The 16117-nt window shown below is 37.2% G+C and overlaps 1 protein-coding gene and 1 non-coding gene across 2 annotated transcripts; one reads left to right on the forward strand and one right to left on the reverse strand.

Annotated features, from left to right (window-relative positions):
• Positions 1–214: 214 nt before the first annotated feature.
• Positions 215–2907, reverse strand: LOC115751414 (BTB/POZ domain-containing protein At4g08455-like). Its single transcript, XM_030689325.1, has 2 exons — positions 2581–2907; positions 215–640 (listed from the first exon to the last, which is right to left on the reverse strand). The coding sequence occupies exons 1-2, from the start codon at positions 2893–2895 to the stop codon at positions 215–217; spliced, it is 741 nt and encodes a 246-aa protein (XP_030545185.1). The 5' UTR covers positions 2896–2907.
• Positions 2908–10700: 7793 nt separating this feature from the next.
• LOC115751481 lies at positions 10701–10819 on the forward strand. Its single transcript, XR_004016634.2, has one exon. It is a non-coding gene; the product is annotated as a 5S ribosomal RNA (ribosomal RNA).
• The last annotated feature ends 5298 nt before the right edge of the window (positions 10820–16117 follow it).

A 16117-nucleotide genomic window follows, 5' to 3' on the forward strand; every position in this document is an offset into this window, starting at 1 on the left:
CAAAAAGTTGAATGACCAATAGATTTTTAAGTTGGTTGGTTGGTTATTTGCCGTCGATTTAACTAATTGAGCGCAAAGTCAAAATTTAGTGGTACGTTTGCAAAAAGTCATTGCAATATACCCTAGATGAAAATAAGAATGAAGTTCGATAACCCCAAATGTAAAAACCCTACACTGGAGTATAGTCTCTCTTATCCGCAAGCAACTGGTTTGTCTAAAATTTCCCCAAGAATGCTCTGTATATCTTCAGCATAAGACGTGGGTCCTTGTTGACGAATTCCCAGTAGTCTTGATGTTTCTGGAGTTCATATATGTTGTCCAAGATTAAGCACAAGGCAGCCTCAAGAAGAACCTTCGCATTTTGCTGGTGCACAAAGGCATAATATTTTATCGAGTTGTCCCAGTTTAGTTTGGATACCAAGATCATCTCACAATAAGCTTTGAGGTGCACCACCTGGTGCTTTTCGGCCAATACTAGAAGTTCACAAGCCATTTGCTCATCGAGCCACGCTTCAGCATAAAGATAGTCGACAAATGCTCGGAGGGCATCACATGACATGTCGCTCATCTTAATGGTGCCACTTTGGCTTTCTTCCATCTCATTCTCGAGCATTGCTTTAAATACTGTGGACCGGCTAGCCTGATTGTAAAAAGAAAATTAAAGAGGACTCACAAACGCAATTCTTGCATTGTGAAAACTCAGATATTTATGCATCATATCTGTAATCTGTAATATGAATCAGAGTTTGCTAAATTGAAGGGACTCCAGATATGAATATTATGAGCATGCAAGCAAAGCTTCTGAAACATATCCTTGCTATCTTTATCAATTACAAAAACTATAAAAACTAGAAGACCCCTATGTGAAGGGGAAGACCATAACTCAAGCTTGTGTAATGTTTTGAGTTGATACTCCAATGAAATGCGCATGGCAGCAGGCAAAATGCATATCCCGTGGCTCAAGCATCAGAGTCATGATGCAGAAGTTCATAGAGTTGATAATGCTGATTATAGACGATTCAACAACTATTTACACTGCTAATTTCAGCATTACATCCTGAAAACGGTGAACATAAGAAAGTTAAGTTTACGTGAAGAAGAGAGAAGACCAAGACCACTCCAAGCAATTATTGAGGCCAGAAAAGAAAGAAGGAAGAGGTCCAACATCCTTTTTTGAGGCCGGATCACCAAAAAGATCGATCATTGGATGCATATGTTGAGAGCTCTTGGTGATTTAGTCAAGACTTGTTTGAGGAGGAAAGAAGTGATCTAACAGAACTAGTTTGGCAGTGACCCGCTATATAAAATTTAAAGTGGACAAAAGGCATAACTCTAATGTGAATAATTGCAGTTTGATTTTAATTGGTTAGCTTTGATCTAGGACACAACAATGAGGATAGTAATTATGTAAATCATTTATGCAATCCCTATCTAAGCATCTCTGAAGAGTATCTGGCGGCAAATGTAGTCATTTACTAAAGGAAGTTTGTTACATTACATGGTTGGCTGCCTCCTAATTGACATCCTCATGCACAAGAAATGTGAAGTCTGGCTTAGCTTGACGAGCAGGAGATAGCTAGAGGATTTCATTCAGCCAATAATAATATAAGTAGCTTTCTTCAAGAATATGACAGCATGAAAGTTCAAGATGGCAAGCTAGTTAAAGGGGTTGTGTGGACCTCCTATGGGGCATCGGAAGCATTTAATCATGCAAACCCTAACTCATTATCCGCAAGCAATATCATTTTTGGGGCACTCTTTGCTTTCAAACTGAAGCTACCACCCTGTCATGAACTTCCAAGTGGCGAGGGCAAAAAGTGATCGCCGTATACTAGTAAGCCATAGGTACCATTGTGTGAGCACCTCCTATGTTACCAAATTCTCATGAACACATAAAAGTCATCTTAAAAGTCCAACTGCAAATACACCGTAGGTTTCCCTTACTTAAATCTATCAACACAAACTACCATGAGAAATCCTCTACGAGCATTGCTCTTTTCCCTCTCTTACAACTCCTCTCTGCCTCAACTAAAATGAAAGATCTGAGAAACCTCAATAGCTCGACCCAGATAACTGAATTTCATAACAATCTGACCAACCCCGTTTTAAGACCATCTATATCCACCGTAAGCTCTCCCAATCGAGTATCTTGTCTTCCTTTTTCACAGTCTAGCACGTCAACTTTGCAGAAATTAGGACTATCAAACAAAGATTCAGCATACAATGGTTTGTCGCACCTTCATTGAATGACCGGTAGAAGTCGTAAAGATCGAGTTCCCGCATCTTATCTTCCCCACTCTCACCAAGAATAATTCTAAAATTACTTCGTGACGTAATTGACCACTTATTTGCCATTGATCACACAACTAATCACCACCCTACGAGACCCGCCCGCTATTGGAACTTGGAGCAAGGAACAGAGCATACGAACCCATCCATTCAAATAGAGATCAGAGCAAAGACAAAGAAAATCGCAAAAATTTAAATGGAGATCAGAGCAAAGACAAGGAAAAACCCAAAATATCGATCGAAGAAAAATCAGCAATGATATTAATAAACTGAGCAAGAGCTGATGCTCACCAGAATAGCCCTGTGAGCCGGCACCGGCATAGATGGGTCTCCGTTGGGACCGTCCTTGGCGGCGACCAAGACGACGTCGGTGAACCCGGGGCCATGGGAGCAACCACTGAGGTGGCAGTGGCGGCCGGTTGGAGACCAGAAACTCAAGAAAGCGACTTTGGCCTTTAAATTCTCGACCTCTCGCTTGAGCTCTTCCTCAGTCTCGCTGACCTCCTCGGAGCACCGCTTGCACGTGCCGGCATCGAGCGTGACGCACTCCTCTTTGCAGGATGTGCACCGCATGGAATCGGTCTCCTCCTTGCAGGGTCGCCGCATTTGCCGAGGGAGAGCTAACTCGCTTGCCAAACCTCTCGACGACAGAAAAGTAATAAAATAACAGCTTCTTGTCATAAAAAAATAAAATTTAAAGAAGGGCATGAAATGTATTTTGTTTCAAGAGCTTGAATTGCCATTCTCATTTTTAAAAAGTACTTTCGTCATTTTATTTTGGGAAAAATCCAAAAAAGGGCCCGAGTCTTCAGATTTTCTCCAATAAGGGCCCCAAATGAATATTGTTTCAAAAAAAAGACCCGAAGTCCTCATATTTTCTCAAATAAGACCTCCAAGTGAACACTGTTTCAAATAAGGGCTTGAAATGACCATAAAATTTCAAAAAAGAGCATGATTTAAGGGCATTTTAGTATTTTCACTTATTTAATTTTTTATTATTCTTATTGTTATATGTTTTCTCATCCAAAAAAAAAAAAAAAAAAGAAGGGAAAGTGGACCTTTACAAGCGGGAGGGGCGACCCTCCCGCTTGTGGCCACCGCCCCACCGCCGGAGGGCGGTAGGCGGGGCGGCAAAGCCTCGGCGGGGTCGCCGGTGCCTCGGCTAGGGCCGGCAACCCGGCCAACCGGAGGCGAGGGCCTTTGGCCCTCGCCAAAATCGAGAGAGGGTTGGGCCTTCTCCCGGATCCGGGTGAGGGCCGGTGGTCCCCGCCCAGATCCGGGATCACCGGCCATCACCCTATCATCGGTGGGGGTCGCCTAGTCAAGGCGACTCCAACCCAGCCCCCGGCGACACCTGGTGATCTCCGATCCGGGCGGGGATCGCCGACCCTCACCCGCATCCGGGAGAGGGCTCGACCCTCCAGACTGTGGATGGGTTTTTTTTTTTTTTTAATCGGGAAAAAGAAAAAAATGAATAAAAAAATTAAAATGTGAAATGACGAAAGCGCCCTTCAGGCCGGACCTTTTTTTAAAATATTATGATCACTTCGGGCCCTTAATTGAAACATATTATGTCACTTTGAGTCCTTATTTGAAACATAGTTCACTTGGGGCCCTTATTTGAGAAAATCGAGGACTTCAGGGCCCTTTTTTGGATTTTCCCAAAAAAAAAAAGAGGAAAAAGAAGGAAAAAAAATCAAAATAAGAAATGACTAAAATGTCCACGATCAAGTCTTTTTTGAAATAAGGAGGATATTTCGGACACTTATTTAAAATAAAGTCTACTGCAGATCCTTATTTGAGAAAATAAAAATATTTCATGCTCTTGAAATTTTTTCTAAAAAATAATTTTGGATAAATTTGTCATAAATGTAACAGTTTGAGATTTTTCATGGTATTAACCTTAAAATAATGAAAAGTAATCACTTGCAACTCTGAAACCTCTATTTGGATGTGTCGCGACCTAAAAATTTAGAAAATTTCCAAGCTAATGGATTATCGGGTTAATTATTTAACTAACTTAACTCGAACTCTCCCAAGTCCATACCAAATCGCAACTTGAGGTTCAATTGATTAACATGCAATGTATTTTAATTTTGGAGCCGCCACTAATCATTTATGGTAGGTTGATTAGAAACATAAATAAAATAGCGGGAGAACTATTTTATTCCTACGAACCAAAGATTAAGAATTCGGGGACTTGATTACGCCGGATTACTCTAACGCCCTTTCGGTACCATTTTATTTCATGAAAAATCATTTGAGAAGGCAACATTAATTGATTTTAACCTAAGTTACTAACAAAGGTTATCATGCGAATGCACAATCAATTAATGAACATCCGTAAGTCAATATAATCAAGAGAGCATGCACCACACAAAATTATTTTTTTTTTATTTTCGATTTTTATATGAATGCATGAAAGACTATACTATATATGATGCAATGTCGTGATGCAAATGCAAGACTAAGTTAAATGACGTGCAAAAGATGACATGCAAATGAAAATTAACTTCGTGATGTATGAATTAATTCAAATTTTAAATATGCAATTTTAAACTAATGTAACAAGATATGCTTATAGTTTAATTAAATTGATTACGTGATGTTGGAATCAATTAAATTGACCTAAGCATACAATTCTACATAGAATGCAAACTAACATGCAACCTATATGACATGGTATGAGGTGACATAGCAAAGATGAATGACGTGGCATGGATGATGTGGCAAGATGTCGTGGCAAAGATGAATTTTTTTATTTTCGGATGAATTTATTTCCTAAAATAGAACTATGCCAAAATAATTTTTATCTTGCATATTTTAGAGTTTACATTCACCTAAACCCTAATATATTGAAGCTATATTTTTTAAACATGAGATTCTATTTGAATATGCAATTTTCTATCCTAAAATGCAATCTAACCTAATTATTTACAAAAAAAAAGATTAAATATGCAATGATCTACATGATGCTAGTTTTGAAAAGATACGTAATTTTCAAATATAGAAAGTGAATGAATACAATTTTTTAGAATTTTCGAGATTGGATCACGCGACGGATATATTCTAAAAAAAATATGACAATCAAACAATTCAAATCAAATTAGGAAAGTGAATATACCAATCAATGTCAATCAAGAAAGTGGATATATCAATCAAGTTTTGAAATATTTCGTGAATATTTGAATTAATCTTTAATTCGTAATCTTACGATTAACGATTAAACCCAAATCCTTGCCTAATCGAGTATTCCATCAATAATCCTAAAGATGGACGTTCTCGATCGTGTGACAAGTTGTGCATTAGGAAAGATTATTTTCCTAATCAACCTGTATTTTGGAAAAATATCCACTTCGATGCAATATTCAAGATATGCAAATAAATCACAAAATAAGCAAGTGAATATATCAAAGTTCAAGATAAGAAATTTACCTTGTCTTGCAAATTTATGCTTCTCTAATTTGGACCGGACCAAATTTTGCACTCCAAGCTTCCACTCCTTGGATCGGTTTAGTGAGGACACGTTCGATGGGAAATCTGCTGGTCTTTGTGCTATGCAATGGTGTACAAGGCGAGACTTGTGGAACACCTATGAAGGGCCTGCAAAGTCAACAATATCATTCAAGGAGATTACTACGCTGCATATGGACTAGGCTTGGAAGGATTCTAGAGAATCGAGGCTCTCTTTTGAGATATATTAAAAAAAAAACTTCGTGGCAATGGTCTCTCGTCGCAGGATAGAAAGGGTCAACGACAGCGAGTCGGACTAGCGGGGGATAGCACCGATGAAGACGCTAGAATAGGATTCTTCGTCGTCATCAAAAGTAGAGACGAGACAGCTCGGACGAGGCGGCACAACGACTGATTCTTCAGAGCCGTAGGCTTATTAGGTTGGATCGGAATCGCAAATCTGAAACTTCGTGGCCGCCCGTCAAGACGTTCAACAAATCAATAAGAAGTGAAAACCGCGAGCGATGACCTTCAGTACGTCTCGTGTGGATCTGCAAGAAAAGGAGAATTAAAGCAAAAAAATCACTTTTGTTGTTGACCTCACCTGTTCGTCACCTTGCATGGGGATGAGGACGTTATGATGAGGGCGCCCACTAATACTTGGACTTGAGGTTAAGCCTTAATTCCTGCAGATCAACTCCATGAACGTGAGACAGAAGTCCCTCTCTATCCTTTTCTTTTTTTTCTTTTTTCTCTCAACTTCTCACGTGATTTTTGAGCTGGAAAATTTTCCTGACTCCTTCTCTCTCTCTCTCGCCTATGGCTCTCGACATCTTCCCCCTTCCGTCTATAGTGAGTCTTATTTATAGGCAAAATCAGTATGCCTCCTTTCCAGCGGTGGGTGAATTTTTAGGAAGAAAATTGTCTATGAATCATGCGGAAATCCCATATTTTATATCTACCGAATCATCCAAAATATTCCTTTTATTCATATGATCGAGAATAACAAAACAAATACGTTGAGAATAATTTGCACATGCTTGTTGCTTCACAAAATTTTTCTTTCCCATTAAACTTTACACAATTCCCTTAAATAGTTGAATGTGCATGAATGTATTTGGAACCATCTGCACATCACATGTAACTTCGGTCCCCATGACGGAATTCCAAGATTATTCAAAACCATTCATTTTATGCTCATCCACCGCCATTCCGGATAATATGCAAAATGCATGATCGACAAAAACTAAATATAAATTATGAATTATTTTTTGTGAGAGCTAAAACTAATCCTCTCTTTTTTTATACAAGATAAATGATTTAAGAAAAATCAAAATTTAGGTGTCAACAGGATGTGATTAATTTCACCCTTATAAGTCATCCTGACCAATTCTCGTGAAGAATTTTAACAATTGTGAAAACAAAAATACCATAGTCCATATTGAGTATGTTATCAAGAAAAGTACAATCTCACTTTTGTTTGGTGATTCTCCCATGGTGTTCTTTTTTATTTTCAATTCCAAGTATCTTCTTCTCTTAACATAAATTTCTTTTTTTTAAAAAAAAAATTCATGAAAATAAGAGCTTAAAGTGGATTTTCTTTTAAATAAGGACATAAAATGCCCTCATTATTTCAAAAAACAGACCGACTAAGGATATTTTTATCATTTTTTTTATTTTTTTTTGTTCCTTATTTTTTATTGAACCAATGCAACTCAACTCATAATGTCTTTGATATCATAGTCATCTCATAAATTTCGATTAAGAAAAGAATTTTATGCCTTTTTAATGCCTTGTGATTTATAAGCCACTTATATGATGTAGATGAGGCCTAAGGTCATGCGACTCAGGCAACTTAGGCGACCGTCGCCCGCCCTACCCTAAAGAAGAAGATGAACAACATCAATCTAGGGGTCTACTTTAAAAAAAAAGGGTAAAAATGGATTTTCATTAAGGTTTTGAGGACAAAATAGGTAACTGACTAATTTTATTAATGGGGCCTTCGTCATTCAGAAAATACTAAAATCCCAATACTGGTCCCAACTAGCTTTAGGCTTTTAGCCTCCTCATGACTGGCATTTGGCCAAAAGCTCCTTGAAAAGACTTGCTAATAAACACCCCAGCATTTTCCTAAGGGTCTTTCGAGGCTTCTAGCCCCTTAGAAAAGTTAGACCAAATGCAATTAACCACGATGAGGGCTTGTAGCTTAAATCTAATTTTTAAAGCAAATTGTATTTAAATTAAATAAAAAAATAAAAGAGAGAGAGAAACTAGGCAACGAGGGCTTGTAGACCTCACCATCTGGTATATGTTTCCTCCTCTATGTCTTTAATATTTCAGTCATTTATTCAAGTAAATTTTGCATCAAAAAATCATATTTGGATTAAAAAGATATCATTTTAGCCACATCTTCACCACGTAGAATAAAAAAAAATAATAATAAAAAGCAACATTAGCATCTTTCGTCAATCCAATTAGACGGAGTTGATGGAAGGACTTGATTGAATCAATTTGACAAATTTTATGATTTAATTACACTTTTTGTTGCACGTTTTAGGACTTTTAGATCATTTATCCATATTCTAAATAAACAAGGAGAAATACCTTTTAAGGATTTCTATTTCCCTGATCCTTATATTACTCTCTCGACTTCTGTATACGATAATATCACATTCAATTATCAGTGTAATATACCCAGCTTCCTTTTCTCTGACTGAGCTGAACCATGATTTGAGAAAAAAAAAATTGGACAAAGAAAAGACTTCACAGCTAAGATTTCAATCACCCAACTTGCAAAACGACGGTATATGATCAAAACGAACTGGAATATGCCATTTGACAGAATTGTTCATGTCTAGCTTCATGGTGTCATGTGCTTCAGTTGACTACGTCCTACACAATCCAGTTAAAAGTGTATGAGTTGCGTGGTTTCTTGAGATTGTAGACCCAAACCCGAACGTGCCGGTGTCGCTTCAAACCCGCTTTCTCGCATCGAAGCCAACAGAGGCATGCTTTCAATTTCCAGTACAACTCCTTACTCGCGTGTCGCTGCACCTCTTCCTTTACTCCCCCGCATTCATCGCTTGCCCCATGCTTGTCTTGCGAAATGTCAGAGTTCTTGGTGAAATCATTAAAATGTGCTAAGTAGATGAACTAAATCTGGTCCGGATTCGAGCACATAGAGCTGCACGCTTCGATAAACATGAATTTCACGGTACAAAACAGATCCACTTTGCATTTGCATGCGACTGAAATACAGAAAAGCCCGCGGAGTCCCCAAATTCCACGTCGGAGATGTTGAACGATGCACAACCACCAGTCACTATCTGCGTATCACAAACTGATCAAATATGGTATACCAAGTAATGTGGCGACCTCCTAATGGGCATCGAAGGTGGCCTACATGCCTCCATGCAATAAATCTTTTTCAGTTCAACTCATGAATCAATGTACTTCTCAGAAAAGTATGTCCTGCTAAAAGATTGATATTAACCCTTCTGCAAATCTGACCAGCCAGACAATCAGCTTCGTTTGTAATGGAGATCTATCCCGCTCTCCCTATCCCTCTCCCTCACTCAAAGAATAACAATATGCCATCCACATATAATGAACAAACAAACTATAAGGTGAATTAGACTTAGATTTAGAACAAATTGGACCGAAAAGGCCAAGTCGACACACCACCCCCAACCAAAAGCAAAATCTACGTAAGAGATTTAAAGTACGGTGACAATCACCTTGAGTTAACTTGAGTTCTTTTGCAAGATCTGCAAAAAAAAATGACGATAAAAATCGAGGCCTGGAGTATCAATTTACATTCGGCTTTTCACGCATCGTTTTCTCGGTTTGCTCTCTCACGGTCTCACCCACCATTAACTATAGAGAAAAGATCCAACCTTCATAAGTCTTAATTAAACCAAAAGGAAAAAGGAGCATACCATTTCATATATGTCAAAATGCATTAAAAAATGACCTCAAGTAAAACGAAAGACCAAAGACTAAAGTTTTATGAATCCAAGGGCTAATTTTTCATCTTGAGGAAGATCCATTGAAAGAAAAAGAGAGACAACTTGACGGTTCTTATTCACCTTGTTGAACACACACACATGCGCTTAACCCTTTTATTATTCTACCCTTATCACTGACAATACTTTCCAACGCTCACTCTCACGTTGCGACGTAGATATCAAATAATGCTAATTTGTTACATAAAACACTCACTCTATATATGTTGCCGTAGAGACTTAGCAAAGATGTCTACAAGTTGATCCTCCATCCTTGTGTGTTGAAGAATAATCTGCCTCTATGTGCTTAGTTTGCTCATGCAATCAACCGACGTCCACTTTAGTGATTTTAGATTAAAATTGATTGGACTGACTCAATTATATAAATGCAAAAAATCTTAGGACTAAATTGAAATCGATGCAAAAGATTTAAGACTCAATTGGCACCAATAAAAGGTTTAGGATTGAATTGACATCAATGCAAAAGACTTATGACTAAATTGACACTAAAAAAAAGTTCGGGACTGAATTGGCATCAATACAATAGGTTTGTGATTTTTTTTACACTTTCCCCGATAACTAACTGCCTAGGTATGATGGATTTGGTATTTCAACACTTCAAATCTTATTGTGTCAAATTATTTCACATTTGTATAGGTAAATTTGAAAAGAGAAAGTGAGATGAAAGTGACTTTTGTCTTTATATGGACAAGCCTGTCATAGATTTATGTGCGTGCTTGAAAAAGAAGAGAATCATATAAAAGTGTAAGTATTTTTAGGGCGTGAATGTGGCACTGACTTAATATAGGGTTAATATCACAAAAAATTTCTTATTGGTGTACTTATAATAAATTTATCCCAAATATTTTTTTTACTACGAAAAATTCCAAAGTGGTACACTTATTATAAATTTACCTTAAACTATTTTTTTGACCATCAACAATCCTAAACTGGGGGTGCGATCATACCAGCACTAATGCATCGGATCCCATCAGAACTCCGAAGTTAAGAGTGCTTGGGCGAGAGTAGTACTAGGATGGGTGACCTCCTGGGAAATCGTCGTGTTGCGCCTCTCATTTTCGTTTTCCTCACCAAAAAAAAAAAAAAAACAATCCTAAACTGGTATACCCGTGATAAATTTACTCCAAACTAATTTTTTTACCATAAAAAATCCTAAACCGGCATACTTATGATAAATTTACCCCAAACTAATTTTTTTTACCATGAAAAATTTCAAATTGATACATACGTGACAAATTTACCCTTCATTAACTTAAGTTAATATCATGAAAAATTTCAAATTGATACTTCTATGAACAGAGGGTAAAAATCCTAAAGTGGTACACCCATGAACCGCCACATTCCATCTAACTCTGCAATTTGATGGTTAAATTTAACGAACACTAATGGAAGGTAAATTTGTCACATGTGTACCAATTTGAGGTAAATTTTTCATGAGTGTACCAATTTGATGTTTTTTGTGGTTAAAAAATAGTTTGGAATAAATTGTCACAAGTGTACCGGTTTAGGATTTTTCATGGTATTAATCCTTTAATATATTAATTTTGTAAACTGATCTTAGTACGGCTTTACTCTCCTCCCCCAAGCTTGACAACTCTCAAGCACTGCCCTTTTGCATTAAAAAAAAAAAAAAGACTTGACGTGGTTGAGGTTTAGCAAATGAATAATTAACTTAATTAGCATCTTAAATGGAGTCGAGAGTGCCAAATCATATAAACATTTGGCGGAAAAAGTGGGGGAATAAGTGGCATCTCATTCTGCCCATGAAATAGAAAATGTGTGCACCATGTTTTCAAATGTCTGAACAAGTTAAACTTTGATTAATTATGGGAGACATGTCTTATGTAAAAGATACTTTTTGATATGTGATAGATGATCTTAACTTATCGATCAATTCAAAACACGAACTAAACATCCGTGTGCGGGCTTTAAGACTGGCATGTCGCCCTCAGTTGATAACAAAATTCACAGACGTTGATGACAAGGATCAGAGCAAACAAAATTCATCTCGTCAAACGTCTGGTTCTTCGCGCCAAATGTTCAACAAATCACAAAAGATGAAATGGGCGTTAATTTTCCAGGAGACCTCCAAAGAGTTGATTCCGGAACATTTATCAAAAATGATCCCAAACCTATTCAATTGTGCCAATTCAATCATAAACCTTTTTTTTGCCAATTGACTACTAAACCTTTTAGAATTGTGTCAATTCGGTTCATTTGGTCAACCGATCTCGACATGACAAATTTTTAATAATATTTTATTTATATTTTTAATACTTTTTCTTTGTCTTTTTTTTTTTGCTTTTGTTTTTGTTAGGGCCGGACACTTCTGCCGACCCTTGCCCATTGGCCGACAAGGGCTATGACACCAAAAAAAAAAAGGACAAAAAAATTATCAAAAGAATAATTAATAATTCAAAAATTATTAAAATAGTATTATCACCACATCAGTATCGGCTAGCTAAATGGATTGACTTGGCACAATTGTAAAATTTAGGACTAAATAAGCCAAAAAATTAAAATTGAATTGATACAATTACAATAGGTTTAGAAATTTTTTGATAATTTTTCCAAAGAATTATAATTAAACAGGTGAAATGTATTATCTATCTCGACTTTTTTTAATATCCTTGGACGCTACTCACATCAAAGTTCAATGACCAAATAAACTTTTGGGTGGGTTGGTTGTCAGCAGGAACAACTAAGGTTGAATAAACTGATTGAGAGCGAAGTCAAAATTTACCGGTAAGTTTCCAAAAACTTAAATTGCAGTATACCCTATAGCAAAGTTTGATAAATGTAAAAACACTAAATCACAGTATAGACGAGTTTCATGACCGATGGCAGCATACATAGTTTGTCTCTAGAAAAACAAAAAGAATGTCAGAAACTGTAAAAGCGATAACTGCATCCATTAGACATTCATTAAATAAGATCATGCTGTCAGGACATAGCATGCGCAATTTGCTTCGATAAAAATTCACTCTTAAAGCTGAAAATACCAGTCAGCTGCTAATTAAGAAAAAGGCAATGATATCTATCAACAATCCAGGAAGAAAATTAATCTGAGAGTGGCCCGTTGTTGACTACAAAGCTTACAGGTATCTTCTTCCATAAGTTCGATTTCTCTTGAATAAGTTCGATTTCGTTGGTAATGCATTCGGACATATTTTCCATAAGAAAAGCTTAATTTTTGGAGTGGTGTTGGCGCTCCAAATCTTTTTCCAGAGTCCCCAAGGGGTCTGATAGGAGGATGAAGCCGAGGATCGGCACTGCTTTTCGTTTTCCTCCCTGCATCTGTTATATCCACTTTTCACTGTGTATACCCCAGACTTTATGTTTGTCCTGACTAGTTTGTCTTCCTGTTCTTGTGTATTCAATGGAGTCGCCGGAATTTCATTTTTCAGTTCTTCGTCAAACAGTTCATTCAGAGCTGGTATCTTCCAAGTTGAGTTATCCCTATTAATCAGTTCCGCCACTCTCTGAGGCTCATCTCTGTTAGCAGGGCTGCCAATCACTCATTTGGAAATCCACTTATCTTCTCTAATTCTGATGTTTTCCCTGTTTCCGACCGACCACATGACGGAAGCCTTAATAGTTTCTCTGCCTATAAGAAGGCTTTGCCGACACCAAGATGGTTGAGTTCCCTCACTAGTTCTCCAAAAGTCACAGTTCGGGAAGTAGAGTCCTTTCAAGACCTGGCACCATAATGAGGAAGGGCCCTGTGCCAACCGCCAAGCCTGCTTTCCCAGCATTGCTCTATTGAAAGTTACCAAATCTCTAAGGCCTAATCCGCCATTATCCTTTCTGAGTTTAAGAAATTCTCATTTCCTCCAATGCAACCCCTTTCTATTCTCGCTAATTTTTCACCAAAACTCAGCAACTTTTTGTTCATTACTTCGGCAAATGGACATGAGGATCTTGAAAATTGACATTGCATATTGTGGTAGTGCTTCTTGCACCACTGCTTTTACAAGAATTTCTTTTCCAGCCTTTGACATTAAACGTTTCTTCCAACCTTCCAACTTCATGTTAACTCGTGACAAAATCCAAGCGAACATTTGTTTCTTGGACTCACCCCAATCCGAAGGTATCCCCAAATATTTACCTGTTTTAACAATTTCTGGGACACGAAGTTCTGTTAGCATGTTGTGCTTGAGTCTTTGAGGACACTCTTTGCTAAAGAAGATGCCCGACTTGTTCAGATTTATGGTCTGGCCGGATGCGTAGCAATATTGGTTCAAAACCTCTGGCACGTTTTGACATTCCTTTATGGTCCCATCAAGGAAGAAAATAGAGTTGTCTGCGAACATTAAGTGTGACAAAGTAGGACATGATCTCTTTAGTTATATTCCTTTTATGTCTCCCTGCTCCGGAGCCTTTCTCATCATACAGGATAGAACATTAACCACTAAGATGAAAAGATATGGGAAAGAAGGTCACCTTGACAAAGACCTCGAGAGGGCTGGAAAAAGGGGATTGGTTCTCCATTAAATTTTACGCTAAAAGAGACAGTAGTTACATTGCATTACCTATTGGACCAACTTAGCACTAAAACCCATATTTAGCAAACATGATTCCAAGAAATCCCACTCCACTCAATCGTATGCTTTTTGCATGTCCAACTTGAGTACAGCTTGGAACTTTGTTTTCGTTTTCGGATTCTGAGTTGGTGAAGCACTTCCTGGACAATCTTGATATTATCCTAGATTTGTCTTCCACTAACAAATGCGCTTTGCTCCACTGAGATCAAATCTTGTAGGCATGGTTTCAGTCCATTTGCTAGGATCTTTGATATTATTTTGTATGCAAAGTTGCACAAGCTGATTGGAGCTTGGGGATGAGAGTGATATGTGTTTTATTCAACCTCGGGTCAAGCATCCCTGAATTAAAGAAATTCTGAGATGAAATGCTTGAGAACCTCCCAATTGTGATGGTAGAACAGCCCATTCAAGCCGTCCGGTCCTGGTGCTTTGGTAGAACCCAATTGGATGTGTCATCGACTCGTTAGTTATATGAAGGGGAAAGTATAAAAAGAAGTCCTAGACATATTGCACTGGTACCAATTCAATCATAAATCTTGACCAATTTAGTCCAAAACCTTTTTACGTTAGTACAAATTCAGTCCATCCGATCAATTTTGGCCGGAAATCGCTGACATGGACGCCGGCGGTGCCACATAGGACCACGAAAGCTGACGTAGACATTTTTTAGTAATATTTTCTTAAAAAATTTCATTTTAAAAAAAGAAAAAAAATCAAAAATAACTAAAAAAGGATAAAAATAAAAAATAATAATTTATAACGTATGCTTTGGCCGGCCAAAGCCAAGTTTTAGCAGGTTGTAATCCTAAAACTGATTTATAATTTAATTAGAATTCTGTTGTTACTTTTCCAAAAATATTGAATTTTTCCCATCCTGGTGATTCAATAAATGTTGATAAGTATTAAAAAAATTGTTGGTAAAAATAAAGGCCACTATGCTTTCCTCTTTTTTTTTTTGGTCAGAAAACTTGGCCGGCCAAAGCAAATGTTAAAAAGAATATGTTATAAATTATTTTTTTCATTTTTAAAAAATGAGAAAATATAATTAATTTTTTTAAAGAAAATATTATTAAAAAATGTCCACATTAGCGCCGATTGTCCTATGTGGCACCACCGATGTCCACGTCAGCGATTTCCGGCCAAATTGACTAGATGGTCTGAATTAGTACTAATACAAAAAATTTTAAGACTAAATTGGTCAAATTAAAAGGCTTAAGAATGAATTGGTACCATTGCAATATGTTTAGGGCTTTTTTGGTACTTTTCCCGTTATATGGACATCAATCTTCAATTAAATTTCTGCTCAATCTGGCTCCAAGCAAGAATTATTGACAAGCTGCCATTCATGCAAACAATCGTTATTTTTTTTTGGCAAGAAAGAAGAAAAATTATGGGTAAACTTATTCAACTTACATGCACTAGATATTAGGCGATGAAAGTCTATCGGGTGAGTTAATATATCAATTTTGTAAATCAGTGTTAATATATCTTTACTTAACTCGCCCTAATCTCGAGAATTCTCAAGCGATGCCCTTTAGCATGTTTAAAAAAACAAGATTATTGTGGTTGAGGGTTTGCAAATGGACTTTTCGAATAAGATTAACTTAATTAACATCTTAAATAGAGTCTAGAGAGCCAAATCATATAGGCATTTGGAGGAAAAAGAAGGAATACGTCGCATCTCATTCTGCCAATGAAATAGAGAGTGTGGGCAACGCGTTTGAAACTGTTCATATAAGTTAAACTTTGATTAATGAAAGGAGATGTGTACGATGAATGAGATACCCTTTGACATGTGGTAGATGA

Source organism: Rhodamnia argentea, chromosome 2 (assembly GCF_020921035.1).
Source record: "Rhodamnia argentea isolate NSW1041297 chromosome 2, ASM2092103v1, whole genome shotgun sequence".
Classification (NCBI taxonomy): Eukaryota; Viridiplantae; Streptophyta; class Magnoliopsida; order Myrtales; family Myrtaceae; genus Rhodamnia; species Rhodamnia argentea.

Bases quoted from the DNA above. Each gene is read 5' to 3' on its own strand.
- LOC115751414 (XM_030689325.1), bottom strand. From the start codon at position 2,895: ATGCGGCGACCCTGCAAGGAGGAGACCGATTCCATGCGGTGCACATCC. The intron at 641-2,580 runs GTGAGCATCAGC...TTTTACAATCAG, and splicing joins CGGCTCACAGGGCTATTCTG to GCTAGCCGGTCCACAGTATT.